The following is a 22,608-nucleotide window of genomic DNA, read 5'->3' on the forward strand; positions in this document are numbered from 1 at the left end:
GATGCACAAATCAAATCCCATACCCATAATGGTCTCCATTCATTTCATGCACTGCTGAAAGCCGGAAAATTTGAGTACGAGTATATTTCTGTTGCCGGATTGAACGAAAATGTGATAATGCTCGTTCAAAAGGGTTGAATGAATAGATTGTTTAATAACTTCATTCGATAATTCAAGTGTAATGAGTGGGCTGGAACGAATCTACGAATCTAACCATAATTTGCCGATAAAATGAATTATGTGTTGAACACGTTTAGATATCATCATCAGTTATCCATTTCAAATTCTTCAAGAAGATTCTAGAAATTCTTGGCGATGTTCAGGTTTACATTCTATAGATGTTACATAGCAAACGATAGTTGACATATCTGCTGTAATAAAAATGTAAATTTGTCGTTTTGAGAAGCACAGCTTCACTTGTTTGTGGGTTATAAAAATCTTTCTTGGCACTCATTTTATTTGTAGTAAACTTCTCTGTATGGTACAATGCCCTTCCTTTTCGAACATATACAAAAATACTTTAGAATAACAAAACAGTTAGCTTGCTGTACATCATATACAGTATGGGTCAATTCGTGAAGAACTGTTATAGGAATTTGTAGGAGACATCGTGTTGATTTTTAACGTTCATTGTGCACGGCGAGCAAAACAACAAGCTCCTGAAACAGAAAGCGTGGGAAATTACTCAGACTTGGTCAAAATATTATGCTTTGAAATGAGAAGAGCTTTATTCCAATATTTTATGAAGTGTGTAGCATAATTTATATGCATTACTGAGGCGGCAAAGATTACTTCAAAAGAATCGTTATATCTCAATAAGAACACGAGGGAATAAAAGAGTTGAATGTCCATCCAAGACAAACTTTTGGACAATGGGTTTAAAAAACAAACCAAGTATTAAAAAAAATAATAAAGAAACATTTTAGCTAGGTAGATTTTTCCATCATCCATAAAAAGTGACGAGTGCGCAAAAACTATAATTGAATTATTGTCTGAAAATAAAAATATGGGTCATGATGGAGGCAGACCAAAAAACCTTCAAATTCTGATCGTTACTTGGAAGTTCTTCCCATTATTCATACAAGAAGAAAGCAGTTCAAGTGAATATATAAATTAAGGAATGAAGAAACGCTTTCAGAGCCTTAAAAAGTAAGAAAGAGCCATTTACAAAAATCAATGTCCATAAATAGGAAAAAAAACAGAAACAGGGCAGCCAAGGTGTCGGCGCCACCTTCGCTTAACGTTTACGTAAACTAATAATAATAATGACCAGATAATGCGAAATTCAATATTCATAACAATATTTACGCAGTAGTTTTAGCACCGATGCTATTTACATGTACCAATAAGCTTTCTCGACTGCTGTAATTTCTTGAAATAACATACACAAAACTGAATCGATGAATGGAAATATATTTTTAGGGAAGATGGAACGAACAACCAACTGAAATAAACGAGAAACAGTAAAATTATGTGACAAGCGATAGTGAATATGTTGATTTACAAGATATTTCCGTAAGGCAATTAAAATAATTTTCCGGCAGATCATTGCCAAATAAAAGGGTGTAATTTTGGCGCAGTCGGGAAATGAACTTAAGAGTTCAATTTCAATAACAAAAATTCATTCTAACCTCACAGAGGCATCCAAATACAGCAATGCTTGGCGCACATACAGAAAACGTACTGTTACTTATTTAAGTTGAAATAAAAAGCAATTATCGCCATTTAAACCAGATGCTAAGCAGAGAATTGTCGATTTTAAAATATATCAAAAATATGATAAATTGTCTCAAAATGAAGTTAAAATTTAGCAAGATGGGTTTGTCAGCAATAGTTTTAGTAAATTGTATTATTAACAAATAGAAGTAGAATCAGCCATTGATCATTAAATCACGAAGACTCTTCTTTAAAAATGCTGCAAAAGATGGAGCCCTCAACAGTGATCAATAGGCTTGGAAATTCGTTAGCTTTAACGATAGGAAATCCGTTACTTGAAAATAAAAAAAAATGTCGGCGAATATGCTGGTCCAGGAGTAAATTCAACAGAAAAGATAAAAGGTGACACCTAAATAAGTTAGCACGGCAATTAAAACTATCACCAGAATAACTTCTAGAAAATACAGCGATGGGCCAGCGTCAACAACGCATGGAGAAAGAATAGACTTTATCACAAAGTATTTGCCACAGTTAAGGCAATGGTATTCACAAAGAAGACTTATAAGTCATGCTCGTTTAAAGGCAATGTTTACATAGTTCATGATCTTAGCTTCTTATACTCAACACCTAACACCGAAAAGTCTATGCAATTGCTACAGTATATAATGTAAGTACTGTCGAGGCCTAGCAAACTATCACTTTTCAATGCCTCTCACACGAATTTAAGATTGAAAAACCATCGTTATTAACATAGCACTCACGGTTAAGAAGTAAAAAGTTGACTCAATAAATTTACTAAAAGTTCACAATGTTGGGAGCGAAGTGCTCTTAATTGATATTTGATCACAGTGCACTGACTGACAGGGCGCTTGTCTACACATCACTAGGTGAACACACTTCACTAAGTCCTAAGCTAAGACACGGCGCGTAGTAAACTTTTTCTAATGCACTCCATCAAGTCTGCCACTCAGCGCAATATTCCTTTACTATATCTTTCTTAAAGTAATCATAAGAGAATAAGTTTCATAGCTCCGAAAGTTGCGAAGAGTTCGAAGGCAGGGTTTGGTGTGACTGAGATGAGGATGAAGTAGATCCATGATGCTGGTGAAGAAACTCTTGATTTTGAGACGTCGGGTTCAAATGATGTAGAGGCGACATTTCCAGAGCCGACAAGTGGCCATGAGTGGACGAACTGGATGAGAGGTGGGAGGGTGAACATGACGTAGCCAAGTGTTGTGACGCACACGTAATGTGAGGAGACGAAGAGACGTGTGGCATGGCCTGCATGATGTGCATTCCTGACGACGATGTGGGGGTGACGTGAGGTAAAGTAGCCAAGTGGGCTGAAGTGAGCTGTGTAGGTGAACTAATGAAAGTAGGAGGGTACACATGAGAAGGAGAAGTGATGTGTTGTGACGGCGGTAGAGGCGAAACGGGACCAGAGTGACTGAAGGATTCCACGATGTAGTGAATCGCCTGCAGCCTGTGCGCCAAATTTAGCTCCCTGCAGCAGGGATCAGCTTCCAGGGACTCTAAGATCTGGGGAAAAATATTATACCAAGTTAAGAATACGTATAATATTACCTATAACAAGAAGATGAGGGGTAATAATCGTTAATCCACGCTAACGATGAGAATTATGACAAAATGAACGAGAGATTAACAATTTTTTCGAACTGTGATCTTTTTTCGTTTAAGCATCTGACTTCGTCAGCGAAGGATATTTGAAAAAAATAATAATAATGCTATCAGTGCTACACAGCCATTTAAAATTTTCTATTAAAAAACTCCTCAACCTTTTTAATTTTTTGCTGAAACAGAAGAGGGGTACAATACTTACCGGCAAGCTGTATTTACTGATGTAGATGTACAGCTCTTTGAGGGCAGCTAGGTTATTGAACTGGCCCATGTGTGCTACCGACATCTGCTGCAGCAGCTGACCGAGCTCCTGGTCGCTAACAGGCTGGGAGCTTGCTATGTCACGGTAGAAGTTTTTCACCTGTAACGAGCATGAAGACCAAAATGTCACACGCCGGTAGAGTCATGTGTAATGAATATATTTATTCAAAGTATTTACTCTTTAGTACATTCAATAATGTAAAATTCATTAGGAAGAAAATTGAATTAAACTGACTTACCATAGATCTATAGCGAGGGATATCTTTTGCGAAGAGCAGCTTGTTGGAAGGAGAATCTTTGCCTAATTTATGTTCCGTTGTGGCGCATGAGTCAATGAAGGTTTGTGCAACGACTCCCAGTGATGCTTCAACGGTTGGCGACTTGTAAACATCGAAAACAAAATCAGGATTCTTGATGAAATTGACCCAAAAACGGAGAGGAAGGCAATTGGATTTCCATGCGTGAACAACCTCGGGATCATTAATTTCGTGAACGCGGGCCTCACTGTCGAGCAAATCGAAGAGCCATTTGACAGGTGGTGGTAGACCGTCATTTGGGCTTAAGATTGAGCGGAAAAAGTCGTCTACGAATTGTTGAATAGTTCCCTTAGTGGAGAGGAGGCGAGTGAGGAAGATCTCAGGGATGGCTTTATGCGTGCCGTGGTCCCCTCGAATGATGGAAGTGGTGTTGTCGTCAGAGGGACGCACGATGTGGTACGCATTACGCGGCACATCGGCGCCTGAAGGAAGGGACGCCAGGAGGCAGCCACTGTTAGCGTACGAGTAGTGGCCGGTGCCTACACGAGGTGGGAGGAATGCAAACAAAAACAAACTCAATGAAAATGAGAAACAATAATGACCTACGGAGAAAAAAATGACGCACAAAAACTTCAAATAAAAAAATGAAAAAAAATTTTAATCAGATTTGCAAATATACCTACACAAAGTTCCTAAAAAGTGTTGCAAGTAAAGTGAAACTGCTCTTGTAAGCTTTCGCAGAAATGCAAAAATCAATAACCATAAATTTTTGTAATTTTTTGAACAGCTTAAGTTAAATGGAGAACGGGAGAAGCAATTTAAACTAAATCGCGTATTTGATTCAAACGCAATAATTAATCGGGAAAACAATTAAACATTTAACACCAACAATTCTGCAATTTTTTCAAAGAAGGCCGATTCTCCTTCGAGTGGCTGCTTTTACGATCATTTGGTCAACTTAATGATTCGAAAAATGGTTACTTTATTGATACTTGAAAATTAAACATTAAATCCGACACTCATATCTTTACTATCGAAAACTTAGCTTGTTGCACTAAAAATCGATATTGATTTGAACAAAGTACTGCCACGAATTCATTCTCACCATTCATTCTGCGAATTCATTCTAACGTTTTAATTCATTCTAACCTCCAAAAAATTACATTCGAATAGTAAATTTCTCGCTCGTCTAAATATGATCACTGACGCTACTCGGCCGGAGCAAGACATTGATGAAAAAAAGGAAGTGGCATGAAACTACGGAAGCTAGAAAGTTTTCGAGCGACGGCACTAAGTTTCCAGCTCCACGCGGACAGCAATTAATGAAAGGGTCAACCCTCGAGGCATTCATCAGGCAGAAATGAGGGTAACGGCGTTACTTTCTTGAACAGTTAAGGTGATCACCAGGAGGGTGGAACAGAGAAGGAAAATAAAGAATAACAGGAAAAAATGATAGATTCATTTTAATTCGTGGGATGAATCATGCAAATGTTTTGAAGGGATCGCAGCATTATAACATTATTTAGTTTACACAAGTAAACTAATTAATGATATAATAATTAATGTCACACAAAATTATATTGGAACTAACAGTATACGATGAACCATAGCTGAAAAATCAAATTGTAAGACAGAATAGTTCAAAGAATAAACTTACAATTAGAAGATGAGTACGTAGAATCGCTCTGTCGAGGCAAGAGAGCCATGATCGCGGTGTCTTTGACGCCGTAGTGTTGCAAAGTGTTCATCTGACACCAGCCATTCTGCACTACACTTGTACGGTCGAAGTCGCTCAGCGTCACTCGTCCAGCTTGTCCGTGACGCCACTCTGGTTTGCACGGAAACGAGACAGCGGTTATGTTGCGAATAAAGCCTTTGAAACATATGAGAATGACTATTCATATTTGTCCCTACATCACAGCCCAATCGAGGTGATTATCTGTTTATACTACACTTGATGAATAGAAGTCTTTAATTACGGGATCCAGTGACACTGAATATAAATAACTTCTGTATACCTATTCTACCTGGACGACAAAAATTTAGATCTATGCACAAGTTTGCACGAAATGACAGATTTCGTTGGAAATTTGTCTGAACCAAATAGAGAGAAGGAAGTTGAATCAATATACTCGCCAGTTTAAAAACATTCCGTTTTTTTAAGATACAAAAACGACATTAAAATTAAAAATAATTAAGAAGAGAATTGCTCCCTTTTCACTTATAAAGTTTGATTATTTTAAAGGAAAGCGTTTTAACAGATGTAGGTATTAATACTGTCGAAATTCTGCTGAGTCAATAAACCATGAATAAGAACTCGAAAGCACGGATTACGCGAACAAAGTAACAACAATATAAGAATTAGTAGGGCGAAGGCCGTCTCTAATCCCACTCAGATGGATCAGGAATGCTCCAAGTCAAAAGATGAGCCGCATCTATCATCGAGAACATGAGTAAGCTGTCTTCGCAAATGTACACGGAGGCAGACCTTTCTTAGCAAAGGGTTAAATTTATCAGTTAGGCTGAGGTCCATGAGGGGCTATAAGAAAAGCCAAGTTGAGACGAATGACAGCCCTTCTAATGGAAACTCTCTGTAATCTCCAGCCAATAGAGTTCACAGGTTGGGCTGGAGCTGCAACAACATCCTACCATTAGGATTTGCTTCATGCAGCACGGCTTTCTCCAGTGGGACAATACCAGAGAAAGTGTAAGGGTGACACTCATTCTTATCTCACCACGCTCATAATAATTCGACACGTATTCGTTACGCCACACAACACATCCTTACAATGTTTTCCCGCAATTGATAAACTGTGTAATAATATGGATAAGTAAAATGGATCACACTTGTATCCAGAAATCGGAATAAAAATCATAGCGAAGCGAACTACTTGGATGTAGCACATGTCAAGAGATAGAAGCGAAACGCGAGTCTGTTCAGCGTGACACTAAAACTTCAAATTCTGCCAAATTAGCTAGGTACAATAAAGCTATGAAATCAATAACATAAGTTGTGATCCAACTATGATAAATTTAGAACTAAAAATTTCGGCAATGAGAAAATTTACAGCGCTTAATGTGTGAAAAGAGCAGTTTGGGAGCCTACCGAATTTCAGTTGCTCATATGAGATAAATTACGACAGCTTTACAGATGTACAAGCATGAAAATATGATTGAAAATTTGATACTTAGAGATATGTTTCATGTGATAGATTGTAGAGCTGCGTTACGTACATATTTTTTTGCAGTTAAGATCTTTTCGCGGTAAAAAATACAAGACTTTTCGCGCATCAGAAAAATACAATAATTTACGCTCGCGGGATAACGGCTCAACGGCGTACATATATGGGTAAACACTGCATAAGTATAATTAATAATATGAAAAATAAGTATCCTGTGATCCACGAATCTATCGAATGAATAATCCTGGGAAAGATTAGTGGAAGAACGCGGCAGAGTGAAAGTGGTGCAGCGTATCCAAGTCTTCGAAGTCAAAGGGTCAGCACCTCGGGACTCAGATGAGACCGCTGATACGGCGACGGTCCATAATCGAAGTTCTTATATGGTGAGACGCACGGCTTTGTTATGCAGCTAGATTAAAAAATACAACTACTTCACGGTCGTCGGTGAATGCAAGACAGGCACGCATCAGCCAAACATCGTTGTGATCACTCCAAGAAACGAATTAAACGACCTTCGTCGTAATTACCGGCCTGAATAGAAACAAATAAGATCTTTGACCTGAGGTCTGTGAAGGAAATCTTCTCGTCACTGAACTAACTTAATATATCCCGACGAAAAAGAATTCGTGCTAAATAAGTATTTAATGTCACCTGAGGTTGCAGGTCTCCAGAAAAAAGAAGCTTATTATGTCAGCATGTTACGGCTCAGGTCATCTTAAGGACGCCGTTCGGTCGCAAAGCCCTTCTTGATGAGACACAAAAAGCAGTCCTCATTTATTCAAAGATAAAATTAGAATGGAAATGCGCGACTCTTCCAGAAAAGATTCTTGCATGTTCCCGATGCAAATCCGGAAAAGCCTCACACATCGCTGCTGAGCGACGGGTATTTAGAGCCGCGCACGGCAGATGAGATCGCTCATGGAAGAAGAGTGAATCATGGATAGGAAATTGAATCGTCGAATCCAGATAAAACGTAAGACGTTTGACATTTTAAAAAGCTGTGCAAGCGAAAAACGTAGTCATTGAATTTTGTTCAAGTGATAATATCTAACAAAGTGTACTAGAATACAGGTTCGTTGTGATGAATGATAATACAAAAACTGGTGATTGAAACGATCATCGTCATCAAGATACAAAGATTTATACACATAACTCAGGAATCCCACCTCACCCTTTATGCATCACACACATTAATAACGACAAAAATTTCTGGTAAAGGCAGCAAATTGACATGAATTCGAGATGTAAATGAGATCGCTTACCGAGATCGAGATCGTGCACGAAAGGCCGGATGGATTGAGCCGAATTTCTGTAGACCGCATCTAAAATTTTGCCCTTCACTTGACTGATGGTGTCGCAGTCAAGCACCTTGACCTGCACCTTCTCCTCGTACTCCTCTGAGTAAGCTGCCACAGTCTAGGTTGAGGAAAGAGAAGCAAGTTAGCGAATTATCTCAAGGCTTTTCATGCGGCTTACAAATTATAATAAAACAAACCACCGACAGGATTAACGCACAAGAGAAAGAAGAAAACCTTCTGGGCAAAATCCGCGGTGAAAATGTTTTGACGCTGTGTTTTAACTAAAAGTAAAAGTGGAAGCTGACTAGGTTCGTGTGCTTAAAAAAATTTTATCAGAATGAATTTCTAAAGGGTTATAACGATGCACTTGAAATACACGGCAACATGTTCTTACAGTTTGGCAGATTTTCTTTGAAGTTTAAAAAAATTAATTGGGTTTCAAAAATACATGCACAAGATACACACAAACACACAAATTTTGAAAATTAAAAAATATTCTTAACCATTGAATTAATGTTGAAAATACCCAAAGTCTTTTTGTACGATAAATTCACATTTATTTTAGACGAAAAAGTCAGGAATTCGTGTCGAATTTAAATTCAATCAGAGAATGTTTTTCCAATATAAAATTATAAACTCCATAAATTCATAAACTGTAAAAAAAACGTAAAAATAAGCAGAAAATGCATGCTTTAAAGTGCAGTTTATTTCATCCATTTAACAGGTTCGCTCCTGATTTGGTAAGATGTGGGATTTAACAAGGGATACATACACTGTAGGTGGTCTGGTAGGGTATTTTCTCATAATGAGGGTCATCGTGAAGGAGGTGGATAGTCTGCAACGAAGAGAAAGCATTCGTGTGTTAAGAAAGCGAAGCAATGAATTTCAGAAGATCGTTGAGACGATCTTTTCACTTAACAGCTACATGATTTGAGGCAACGCAACAAGGCAAATGTCACTTCAAGACCCATTGTCCATTTTGGGTAAATTCTTATTTTTCACTAACAGAGATTGTAATGTGGACAACCCATCGATGTGCACTCTCCACTAAATCAAAAAGGTTGAACGATGTTTTACCAAAAATGCATGTGCATTGTGCATAAGCGGAATGCTAAATTAAATGGTAGCAATTATTGGAGGTAACCGTTACAGAAACAGAATTCACTTTAGAGCACAAACAGAATAGCTAAGGGTATAGGTTCAAATTAACTTGTAAAGTAATAGGTGCAATAAAAATATGCCTTAGTATGAATAAATCTAATATGCTGAGCATAAACACAAGTTTCAACGAATAATCTTATGAATGTAAGATCAGTCACAGTGAAAATTCGATATAAAGAGATTTATCAAACAAACGAGAAGAAAACAAATACTGTGATAGGAAGAAGTCAAATATTGGCGAAAAGTTTGCGCACTTCCTACATCGGGACGAGAGCAATTACTTCACGCAAGTGTCCACCTCCACAACTTAGACCATTTGTAACTGAGCCACGGCACTTTTTCTGAGCGTTAGAAATATCGGCTGCGGAACCGTAAATCGCTTTTCTCGGATCAGTGATGCTCCTTGAAGGGGTTAACGAAAACTTACGAGTGGAAACGACACTGGCTCAGCCAATCAAAGTTCTTGTACAACTTTGAAGTTGGAATTAAATGAGAATTCTCTCAAGCCAAAGAGTGCAAATAATTAAATCATTGAAGGAAGGAAAGAGAAGATGAAGGAAAAGTCTATCGTTAAACAAAAACATTTCATTTGTAATCACATTTATTGCTCTGAAATTTGCGGGAATTGAGAGAAAACTAAAAGAACCATCACCACGATCGCAGAAATTAGTGCGGATACTCGTGTAAAGAACATATATTTACTATGAATTACCGTAGAATTTTACAAGTAGCAGCGAAAAATACCTTGAACCCAAAAAATAAATAGCGCTGAGATCGAACGAGGTGCCGCTAAAACGAAGAACACATTTTTCCGAGGTTAAAAAACGAAACATTTGTGAGCTTGAAGCGGTCGGTCGGAAAGTTCAACTAGAGAAGAGAAGCCAAGGCCGGGTGGGTAGGCTATAGATAGGCAGCAATTTATCGGCCTGATGGCCAGATATCTCAAGTAAATGGCGCCTCATCAGCTGGTTAGGATCACACGCTCACATTATGACGCCTGACATTCAATACATCCCGCTCTACAAAGTGAATTTTTCGCTAGCACAACACAGTAAAACAGAAAAAAACTGCGGAATAAATTTCCTCATCTGAAATGTTATGAGATGGAGTTGAACGATAAGCCTTGAATCAGAGTAAATTTTCAATCAATGACCTTTAGAGGTTCCCTTTACAAATTATTTTCATATTCAATCTCATCCGCCAAAAAAATTAATATCATACATCCTGACATAATATAGTTGTGATAAAGGCAATAATTGTTGCAGTACGATAATTCTTTCTGATTGCATCTAGCATATGAGAAGTAGCTAACATCTGTGTTGAAAGGAACAAATAACAGGAAATATCAACAACAAAAAGGATTACTGTACACAAGCTATGCTTCGTTGCGAGCTGCAGCTGATCCAAAAATGCAAAAATTTCCAGGGACACCTACAGCAGGTCTCACACTTCAGATCAAACGATTTGGCATGACAGAGGCTTGCATGCTAATTACAAAATTAGTGATTTAGGTCGTTCCTGGATGTGGCAAAAAGTTTTGTTATCAGTCACGTGGCAGAACATATGAAAACGACTGACAAACTAACTTTCAATGTTATTGCAATGAATAAACTAAAGATAAATCGAATATGAGGAGGCAGGACGAAAGAAATAATGGAAATACTCCTTAGATGACCATAATAAAACAAGAAAACATTTTGATTTGATTTTATGAGAAACGATTTTGAAAGGTTATCGTTATTAAATTGAGTCGATGCACGGTAAACTCATAATAGACGATAAAGTAACCAAGTTTTACAAGCTTTCAAAAATCATTATATTATCGGCTCAGTGGCGGGAGACGAGCTCGGTTCGTGAGACGGCCCATTGCGCTCTGGCAGGTGCGTCGCGGAGAGAAGAATTGCTCCATCTCGCTAAATTGCATAATCAATGGTGCGCTACCGACGCACCTTTGCCTAAACATGTGAAAACACCAGCAACGAGCTCCACATCCTACAATAACAACTAAATAGGGCGCTGGGAAAACAACCTCGCTGAATATTTATGACCCTCAGAAAAACGATATACGCGAAAACAGAAATTTTGTTACTTAACAGGACTTGCGTTACATGAATAATAATGAAACCAAGAAATCTAAGTGACAAAATTTGGAAGTAGTGTAAACTAAATTAAAATTGAACTCTCGATTTTGCGTTATCTCAGTACAGTCTAATATTTCACTAGAGTCTAGATGAGCCTCGGAACCGGAATACGGGTTAACACCAAGATATTATTACAGTGACAAATTGCAGGGAGCTCACATGCGACATCATGCACGAGCAGGAACCTGGAACCGTCGGGTCGATGAATAGTTCAATTTTGTTAGCATAGACTTAGGACACAGAGAGAGTAACAATTTAAAGAACGTGAAATAAGACAGAGAGAGAGTAACAATTTAAAGAACGTGAAATAAGAGTAATATCCACGCAACTTGGAACACACGCCAGTAAAAAAATATAAACAACAATCTAGAATGAAGGAAAGAAATATTCACAGATATATTTCTTTCCTTCACACAATATTCACTGATGAAAATAATGATTAATCAATACATACTAAAATTGTTTAACTAAGTAAATCAAACAGTGAAACGTTTTTATTACATTACTTTAGGAACTATATTGTATAATATAGCAGCAAATTAGACGTAGTACTAAATGAAGCTAACATGGGGACAACAACGTCACAGCAAAAGTGAGCTGTGGAGCGGGCGACCGCTTCCTGCTCATTGGTGCGAGAACGCCGCTATGAGGTCCTCCCTCGGCCGCATGAATACGAAAGCAATCAGCGGCTTTTCTCTCCCCCAGCGAGTAATTTCTCAAGTGTCGCGGTGTGAGTAATATTAAAACATGCAGCGCGCTCAGCCCAGCACAGGACCGTAGCGAATCCAACTTTTTTCGCAAAAAAGTGAGCATTCTTCCAAAGTTGTATTGTCGGGATACACATTTTTAAAAATTTTTAAAAATTCATTCAATTCTGCGGAACATTTTAGAGAGAAATACGCTTGACAGTGAGGAAACATTTTTGAGACATATACTTTTTTAATGATTATAAAACCTTATGCGTTCATCTAGATATCTGCAAAATATCGCAATCGTTGTTCCAAGAAATTCGCTCCAAATCAAATTTGACCGGAACCTCAATATGTTACGGGATTGAATCCGCCCGTCGATTGAATGCGGAGGCAACGATGGGGAAAAAATAGGCCGACCCAGGCGGACCTCTCGAGAGGACTTTCCATTTGTAGGCGAGACTTCGAGTAAGGAAACAATGCCGGCAGTCGCAGCGCTGGCAATGAATAAGAGAGTCGACCTGAGGAGCGTGGGTCCAAAGTAACGTCTCTATCGAGCGCTGCTCTAAATGGCAGGCATTTGAGTAAAGCGCCAGCAACAACAGCCTCCAAACCATATCAATAATGCGCTCGTTTTGGAATAGTGCGCGACCATTCGTCTAGCCACAACAACCGACTGTGCCGCTCGGCCCATAGAACATCCTGACATAACCATCAGAAAACTGATATATACATTGGAATCGCCAACAACCTACCTGAAGCGCAGCAGGGAGAAAGGGTTTATAATATTACATTTGAAAACGAGAAAAAATACGAGAAGTTCAGAAAGAAATTCGATAAACACTCAGAAACTTAATAATTTCAGAGTTGTAACGTTCAGACTGAACGCTGAGCATTGAATGAGGAATCCATGATTAAATTGACGAATCACAAATGCTTGGCAATGATAATGGGGATTTATATGGGAGAATGAATTTAAGTACTTTCAGTTAATCGGAGTCAAAAAAATAATATACCTGTTTATAAACATCGCAAATGAAGGGAAATGCCCTTTCATATATAGAAACGAGTTTCACTAATTGCATACACAGCTCCGTGAATCGCAAGATCACATTTTACCTCCATGATGATTTATTATGATTAATGATAAGATATCAAATTTATGGTGTAGTGCCAAATTTACTGCCAGACGACTTAATCATATTGAGGGCGTGGTCAAGACTCACGAGAGCTTTGAAGCAGTAAGAAAAAAAAAAACGTCAAAAACTTCGCTGGACTTCTTGCAAAATATATCAAATAAATCAAATAATTTCGCAGTATTATTGACAATATCTGCAAATCCAATTAGTCGGTAAAGTACAAAGAGTTTCAGTTATTCAAACGACTTATTCTCAAGTCGAAATAGTGATATAGACGATGACGCAAAAAAAAACTTAATGGCGAGATGATCGGAAATGCAGGGTACACAAACAGAAGAAGCAAAATGAAAATAATCAAGAGGTGCAGCGTCAATACGAACGGAGTGAAGACAACGGTTTATGAAGATGAACTTTTACAGAGAAACTAGGAAGAGTTGAGAACATGGTTTACAAAATTAAAGGCGAAACACGAAGCTCTCGATAGAAAAATGATATGGGGCTATTTTCAAGAGCAGATTTGGGGCAGCCACGATGCGCTATATGAGGAGGGGAGCGCGCGATAAAGTGGCGAGGTTTTCCCTCCCATGCGCCCAGCTATCGCTGATGGATGGTGCATCGTCCACGGAGATCAACGGCAGTGCTTGTGCATCGAAAGGCTGCGCGACATCAAGACAACAATGTCAGGCGACGGTCTATGTCTCATCAATACACTGTTTGAATTACGGGGCAATTCGCAGTACTTTCAAACATATCGTGCAGCTTATTAAAGAAAATTATTCAAAGCGTGATGATTATACATAACTAATGATGCAAATTTATATCAGGAATATTATGCGCCTCTATAAAAACTCTAATTACTTTCAGTGAAGGAGTTCTCTAAATGAACTCCTTCGGTGTCTGGAATTCATGAGTATATCTTTGTCACGCTCTTATCAACCACTTAATAAATTGCATGTAAATAGTGAAGGGATTGGGGCCAACAAAAAATGGTGTGCCGTACATATTTTTCAGGACAAGCAATCCTAGCCTAAGGAGCAGTAGATGTGTAATGCGTACATAAATACACGCAGCGTACGAAGACAAGGACTATCGAAGGGACAATAGGAAGCAGAGGCAATTACTCAGCCTAACCGAGCCTAGGTTTTTTTCTGGACAGCATTAGGCAGGAGGAAGATCAAGCCGCTCGACGCGAGACGGACGGACAGCGGTCCGTCCACACACGCTAGCAAAAAACACACTCGAGGGAAGGAGATTCTTTTTAATGGGGATGGCGCCGTAAATTATGATGGTGTGCAGGGGAGGATGGAATTAGTTATGGTGAAGACAGGAGGGAGAGCGATGGACGAAGGGGAGCCGCTCTACTACCGTGATCGGCCCCATGCATTATACATGGTGAAGCAGCAGCAGCAAGGAATGTATTGTGCGGCTACACGCTCTTCAAACCATCAAAAGAGCCACAGATTCCCCACCCATGAGCAATTTATGGAGTACGCTCAGCTCATGCGCTAACTGTTCATTGCAAGAGGGAAAACTTGGTCTAAATTTACCGTGCGCCCTAAAGTGCTCCAGAAAATAAACACAAACAATAACCAAAAATAACTGCATAAGAATACGATATGAAGAAAAATATTTTTGTGGTTTATTGACATTGAAATGCCTAGGGTTTAATCTACGTGCACTTCAAAAATGATGTTCCAGTAAAAATTAATTGTTACAGTAACATCAAATTTCAACGAAGATTAGTAATTGGAGAAATATCACATAAAAATTAATACATTATGCAGATACGCGTTTTCACAGAGGGACAAATGACTACTATACTGAATGGCTAAACGGACGGAGCTGGGCAATACGTGTTGAGCACACTCAGTTCATTACCATTGCCATCAAACTTAAAATTTATAATAAAATTTCTGAGAATTTCTGCTAGAATATCAGCGTTTTATTTTCGACTATACAAAAAAAAAAGCCTGCCAATAAAACAGCAGTAGGAGAACTTGGTAACAAAATAATATACGTTTAAAAATTACTTTTTAAAGACAACACTTCAAAAGAATCCAGTGTCTCCAATCTTACAGATGTCCAATGAATTTCTCATTTAATTTTTGAATATTAATAATAATATACGTTTAAAAATTACTTTTTAAAGACAACACTTCAAAAGAATCCAGTGTCTCCAATCTTACAGATGTACAATGAATTTCTCATAGATTTGTAGCTGACAAAATTATTTTTTCAATTTTTTTAATATTGAAAAAAAAAATTTAATTTTTAAAATCATTTATTTTGACATTTGATTCATGCATTGTCTCCAACTTTACACAAGTGTACAAAATTTTAGATTGATAGGATAAGTAGAAGTGTGTTAAATTTCGATTACAAGATTTGTAGCAGACAGACAGACAGACAGACAAACAAACAAACAAACAAGAAGTGAAGTTAAAGAGAAGTGTTGTAATTAGGCTTATTATGTAGTCATCTATCTCTCTTGAATCAGGGAATTTGTCCGTGAAAACGAGCTTTCATTTTCATGATCACTAGACTCACAAAATTTAAGGATCGCACAATTTTCTAAGTTACATTAGGATTATTCTAAAACATTAGGATTATTCTAAAACCATTCAATGGAATGATGATAGGCCTACATTTTTTATGAACAAAAGTTTTCAATATTACAGTGAGTAACATTTTATTTTCATCGAAGTGTCTTTTAAAACTAAATTAAAACTATATTAATATATAAATATAATATTAATACATGGATACAGAACGCATCGAAACAGTATGATATGGGTAAGCAAGACAGGGTGCTGGTGCAACATGATCCAGGAGCGGCTGGGAGGTGTTACAACACATGGTGCTGTGCAGCAGGCAACACCTAACACGTCCACACACGCGCGCCTTAATTGATTTATTGCTTTATACCACGGAGGCCACGACCACTACAGACACTCCCATCCCCCAAACATGCTTCCAAACATAATTAACTAATACCGCACCCAAAATTGTTGATGCCGAAATTGGAATTTGAAATTATTTTCATTTTTACACTGAAAACAGATTAAGATTCTTAATATTTGCGAGCTTGACTACGTAATATATATTTGTTTAATCAGAGCAAACGATTTTTCATAACGCATAAAAACGGTGAGTCTGACAAACTTAACAAGTAGGAGGAACTTTTAGTAGGAGAAACCTTCATTAGTAGGAGGGATTTATTTGAAAATTTTTAGCTCACACCGAGTAATTTCTAACAAGACTCAAATTGAAGAGACATATTACGAGAGTCCAGAGAATACATGGAATGGCGGCTGGTTGGAGGGTGGTTGTCTTCCCGAATAAAACATCTGTGATGGTTGTGCTCGTGATTTTCTCTAAAGAGCGGCCGGAAAGAAAAGTCACTAAAATCGAACAAACCCAGGAATTATGCGACCGAGCGATACAAGGCGAGCAAGAGCGACACGGCAGAGGAGTGGAGGAGAGACTTACTCATGACGGGTGAGGAAGGTTATTTTTATATGAGGGAGTACTCGTGTCAGGTGAGGAAGGTTATGAGGAAGTAGTCGCGACAGGTGAGGAAGGTTATGAGGCAGTACTCACGACGGGGGAGTGGGTGATTTGCTCCCTAAGGAGACGCTCCTCTGAGAGGCAGTAGCGGGCGTCGTGGGTGACGGCGTCCACGGGCCCCTTCTCCACCTGGTGCTTGATCGCTTTGTACAGCAGGAATAACGCGTTGCCAGATTCGCTCTGTAACACGACAGATTCTATCATAAGAAAACCGCGCGACAGTCAAGAGAAAAAAAATGTCGCACTTATAATGATTATATATTGTAAAGAATATATTATATTGATAATGGCACTTAAAAAAATATTTGTCCGTTAAAAAATTAATGTGAATCCGAGTAAAGAAAATAAAAAATAACCATCGATATTAATTTTACTTTAAATGCTGCTTCTCACATTTTAATTAAAATAAAAGTGTTTTACCTTCAAGTAGGAGTACATGGTGAGCGCAAACCAGTTGGTAAGTATTTTCTCAACGACAGTTTCGGTCCTGCGTAGCATGTGCTGGGGATGCTTGTTCGCTGCCGTCACGTAAATAAGGCGACTGAGTAGCAGACGTAAAATCTCTGTCAGGTACTCCATGCGTCCCATGAGCAGCACAGTTAACAGGGACCCCACGTTCACCCTGTATGCAAAAAATGCAGGATTGATTTGAGCGGTGACTGCCTCTCGATGTACTTAATTTAACAACATTTGCTCATGTTGCTCACCTTCTACATTACTTGAAATTAAACATCCGGCAACACACTACTAAACAGTCGTTGCATATAAAGAGCTTTTCATATAATTTAACTTTTTTGAGTTTTGGGAAAAATGAAAAATCGCTAAAATGCCTAACTGAGAACAATCGGCAAATTATTGCAGCTCACTTGTCTCGGATGCTGAAGGTCTTCTGAGCTTCTAGGGCCTCGACAAGCACCACAAGGAAATGCTTGTTTGCGATCAGCTGTTCGAGTTGCAACATCGCTACGTCGTAGTTACTGCGTCCGCCTGATAAATTCTGCACCAGATAAAATTTATATCATGTTAGTTAAAAGCCGTTGACTACCTCATGAAGATCATACAATGAATACGTCAATCAATCAGGATTCTTATAATTACGGAAAATATTGAGAGATTGACAAATTATTTTAATACACAAATTTGTCCCCGAGATTGACAGGTGACAAATTATTTCGTGAACAAATTAAAGCTAAATTGAAATTTTCAAATGATTTCTGAACTCAAGTCTTGATTTCATTTTTTTCCGTTACACGAAAGAAAAAATCTGAATTTTACAAAGACACTCCATAGGTATTCGTTTAAGTAAAGTCATCTCATATAATAATATAATAATGTAACCTGAATATGAGATTAAATAGAAACAAATATCAGTGAAGCGCCAGGCGAAAATGTGACAAAAACATAAGAGGCAGGCTGAGGGAAAAACGCAGCTCGAGAGCGAGAGAATCAATCAGCAGTCGAGTCATGCCGACCGATCGATAAATCTTGCCCAAGATTTGAGTCGAGAACAGCACTCATTTTCATGCCCCAGACTCGAATGGTGGCACCATTGATCCATCTTCATCCCACTGATAAATGATCTATCGCCGAGCAAAATCTTTCGAAGAGATTCTGTGCCACAAATGCATGCATGGCAAGTCATTGTAGCCACAAATTGATTTGTGCAATGCCAGGAATGAAGGGAACACGAGTTAAAGCACGGCAAATTGAAAGATATAATGCGTTTAAACGGATTTTTTAACACAGAATTAAAATTGAAGATTTACATCAAACTAAGAAAGATGAACATTATTAAAATCAAAGTCGAGTTTGAAAACTCGAATTATTATTATGGTACCTTTTCATAACACCGATAAGTGTTTAGAAAAATGATCAGCAAATTGACTACTTCCAAGAATGAAATTTAGCAGCTCCAGGATGAACACATAGATGTACACTTACCTATTAAGAATCATCCATCGAAACTAGCGCCCAAACAGGTTTCCTTGTGAAATTTCATAGAACCACAGTAAATGAATTGATACCGTAGCAGGCAAATGAAACGACAATATACTTTTTAATATTTTTCGACAATATTTTTAAAGTTACCTCAACACCTGCACGAGAATGTATTAATGTAAAGTTGAAGTAAGTACTACTATGCTCACCCTGGGTTCATTGAGGATCGGGTGGTCAGAGACGCCTGGGAAGAAGACTTTCATGATGTACGAGCGGAGGCCGAGCAAAGGGACGCCCGAGGCTTGCAGGTCAGCTGTCAAATCTGTCATGTCTGTCTGCAGCTCAGCGAACGCTGCGCACGTCAGGAATAAAATTGCTCAGCTTGTTATCCACCTAACTTTGATAGCTTGAGAATTATCTTTTTAAATAATAATTGCGGATACACGGCGTAAGAAAGTACGGAACAAGAATATATATTAAATACTTGTGAACTAATTATAGTGAAATCGGTAAGAAATGCATTAAAACGATCAGGCTATTACAAAAAACATATATGATATCATGTATCTCAATTCTAGGTTATCAAATGCCGCAACCCTAACTTGTCTTATAAAGTTTCCACAACTATGTAAATTCCAATCAAGTAATTTCATAACATATCTGTAAAAAATATATACAACTGCACATGAATATGAGCATCACTAACCTTGCTTGCACTCCGTTCGTACATGGCTCTCAAGGCTATCCATTTGTAGCTGCATGAGTTTGTAGTCACGCTCAGCTTGGGATGACTTACGACGGTAGATACCCATGGCGATGAAGGATGCGATGACGATGAAGAGAGCACCGCCGGCCAGTCCAGCTATTCCTTCGGGGCTCAATAGGAAACCCACATCTTTCTCGTAGCGCAGGACACCGAGTGGGTATCGCTGATACCGCCCCACGTGCACCACCACCATTGGTAGAAGCTCCGACGTGGTGACACCTCTCTCGTCAGTGGGGGTAGGTTGGTCCTCAGGAGGCGAGCACAAAAGCTGAGTGCTGGCTAGAGACGTCATATTGCATGTAGAGGTTCCTATCGTGACGCGTACATCTGACTCGTCAGCGGCAGCGTTCAAAAATTCACCCTCGATTACTAAAGTGTCTCCTTTGTAGAGTTTGAGACCGCCTTGGAATGAAAAGTAGACGGGATTAGAAACGTAAGTTACATGGGAACGCACTTCCGGAAAATGTTTGCGTAAATGCTGCACGGATTTTACACCATCCATAATGAAACCAAGGTCGAGAATGACTTCCTCAAAAGCGTAACTGGATTCTCTTGGAGTTCTATCCATTGAGGTGCGATCACGAGCTCTTCGTCTTCGACGGCGTCTTTGGCCGTTGCCTTGTTCAATGAGGGCCAAGACCATATCCTGGTCTAACGTTGGCGATGGGCACTCCATTAAAGCTGGTGAATGCACAAAACAAACTGATGTATTGAGAACTTCTTCATTATAAAGTACTGTAATTCTTGGAGATTGAATCGAGTTCAAGTGTGATCCGTGAACAGTAATCATGCGGCCTCCATCCCACGTGCTCCTCAGCGGTTTGATATCAACAATGGAAGGATCAGGAGTGTACGTGAAGGGCGTTGTGAGGACTCGAGTAGCGCCGTCTAGTTTGACAGTAAGAGTGCGCACTTGCAGAGGATATCCTCCACCTGCGCCGTTAGATCCTGGCAGTTGAGTGGCGCTGGTGACGCACACTAAACGCTGAGAAGACGACTGCGTCTTATTGGCGATGCATGGTAAGTCGTCCAGAAAAGCTGTCACTTCAGAGCCTACATTCAAGAAGCGCCCGCTGATTGAGAGCGTCGTGCCACCCGACACGGGACCCATGGACGGCCACACTCCCGACACGCTTATGTTCTGCGAATAAACGAGCAAAAATATAACTATTACTCAAATTTCATTTGGACTTAAAGTCTAAGTATAATATTTGGCGATTGTCATGTACGCTATAAAAATGTAAACAAAAATGGACAAACATATGATAGATGTTTTGTTGAAAGAAATAGCAGTCACGGTGATTGCATTGAATTCCTTGAATTCTCAGTAATATTTAGGAAAAAAATCATCATGAGGTTCGTAGCCAAGAAAATGACGAGATCCAGTGAAATTTAATACTTCCAAAAGAAATTATAAAAGATGGAATGCAATCAGTGAAGAAATTTGATTCGACACGATTGAGACATGGCAAACAATATTAAATTCGGTAAATGAGAATAACTGTCGGCCGCGACATGTAGCCGGTGCTAGCCCTGTTGCGCCAATTAAGTCGTGGCATTCGTCTCATGACTGTGGGAGCGGAACAAAATCGTAAATCTTGCCGAGAGATGATAATGGAACGAATAACGTTTCGCCCCGACATCGGAAGGCAAAGATTGGTCGGTCACGTGTCTTTGGGGAGGGAGCAATAGCAGTGATACGGTTAGCTGCTCTGTGTGGTGACAAGGCCGATGACAGCCGCTCGACGATAGTGGATTAAACGCTTTAGCGGATTGCTATGCCTTAGCTCAAATGGAGAATATGATTCTTGATAGTGTAACATGAAGACTAAAGGGTCCTAGTTATCAAGTGACAACGAAGCTCAATAATATGGAGAAAACAAATTAGTCTCCCGAAATGTGGCAACAGATTAATTTTAATTACCCAGATAATTTTAGGTCTGCGCCCGAAAACATGCGACACTGTATTCTACGGTTCCATTGTTTTCCAGGGGATTATTTAAATTTAATACGCTAAAATGAAACATCAGTAATGGAATATAGTAATGAAATCGTCAAATAAGAGAATCAAGTCGTGGTTGAAGTCAACATATTACTACTCTACGAAGCGATCGACAAGGCGTCTGATTCAACTGAACTTCGAGGGCACGTTCCACAAGTACGAGAAAGGATAAGAACGGATAAGAAAATACTATGCCCCAACATTCAAAGGCTCTGCGAAAAAGTTCAGTCTTAGACGTCGACGAATCTAATTGTATCTAAGTGTGTATGTGAAAAAATCTACTTGTATCTTACTGTGTATGTGAAAATAAATCTACTTGTATCTTACTGTGTATGTGAACTTGACGGTGGAGGTCGTTGTGCCTGCTGGGGTAGTGACGCGGACTGGGAACTGCAGATCCTGGGAGTCAGAGTCCCTGAAGACTGGGGCGGTGCGGCAAATGATCTTTACTGAAATGTGATAGTCACGAACGGCGCAAGGAACGTTCCCGATGAAGACGTTGTCGTGAACGTCTTCCTCTCGCAGACCCAAGTTACTTCCCTCGATTGTGACTAACGTGCCACCTTCGACGGGACCGGCCAGAGGAAAGATCTGAGGAAGGATAAAATAAAAATTTGCAGTTATAGTATAAACTATGGCTTACTAAATTTTAGAGAACTTATTTCCAAAAATCGGATCCAAGTCACATTCTGGCTTAATATCTTGCATAAAATTACTATTAATTCTGATAGACACTTAGAAAATATTTGAGCCTGTAACGAGAAAACGTAAGACAACGTAAGAAAAAGCGGGAATTCAAGATTGAGTTCAGCGGTTGCTTCGTTTTGTAGCGCGTCGTATGCAACTCAGCAAGCGCGTCGCGTCGCGTCCAAGTCACGCTCCAGAGGAAGAGTTTAAGGGCCTTCGCAACAAA

The 22,608-nt window shown here is 39.0% G+C and overlaps 1 protein-coding gene across 5 annotated transcripts in view; it reads right to left on the reverse strand.

Annotated features, from left to right (window-relative positions):
* Positions 1 to 439: 439 nt before the first annotated feature.
* LOC108672526 (plexin-B) overlaps positions 440 to 22,608 on the reverse strand; it is a 174,944-nt gene continuing 152,775 nt past the window's right edge. For 2 of the 5 annotated variants that reach the window (XM_047880259.1, XM_047880258.1), the window contains exons 9-20: positions 22,023 to 22,286; positions 19,634 to 20,834; positions 19,137 to 19,279; positions 17,856 to 17,986; positions 17,410 to 17,611; positions 17,023 to 17,169; positions 9,065 to 9,127; positions 8,257 to 8,410; positions 5,470 to 5,640; positions 3,795 to 4,351; positions 3,497 to 3,655; positions 440 to 3,195 (exon numbers count right to left, since the gene is read on the reverse strand). In XM_047880259.1, the coding sequence (XP_047736215.1) occupies positions 2,680 to 3,195; positions 3,497 to 3,655; positions 3,795 to 4,351; positions 5,470 to 5,640; positions 8,257 to 8,410; positions 9,065 to 9,127; positions 17,023 to 17,169; positions 17,410 to 17,611; positions 17,856 to 17,986; positions 19,137 to 19,279; positions 19,634 to 20,834; positions 22,023 to 22,286 (3,708 nt within the window). In that variant the 3' untranslated portion in view covers positions 440 to 2,679. The remainder of the gene's footprint in view (positions 3,196 to 3,496; positions 3,656 to 3,794; positions 4,352 to 5,469; positions 5,641 to 8,256; positions 8,411 to 9,064; positions 9,128 to 17,022; positions 17,170 to 17,409; positions 17,612 to 17,855; positions 17,987 to 19,136; positions 19,280 to 19,633; positions 20,835 to 22,022; positions 22,287 to 22,608) is intronic. The other 3 variants (XM_018160208.2, XM_047880261.1, XM_047880260.1) reach the window with 2 other exon arrangements.

This window comes from Hyalella azteca, unplaced genomic scaffold, assembly GCF_000764305.2.
Source record: "Hyalella azteca isolate HAZT.00-mixed unplaced genomic scaffold, Hazt_2.0.2 contig5093, whole genome shotgun sequence".
Classification (NCBI taxonomy): domain Eukaryota; kingdom Metazoa; phylum Arthropoda; class Malacostraca; order Amphipoda; family Hyalellidae; genus Hyalella; species Hyalella azteca.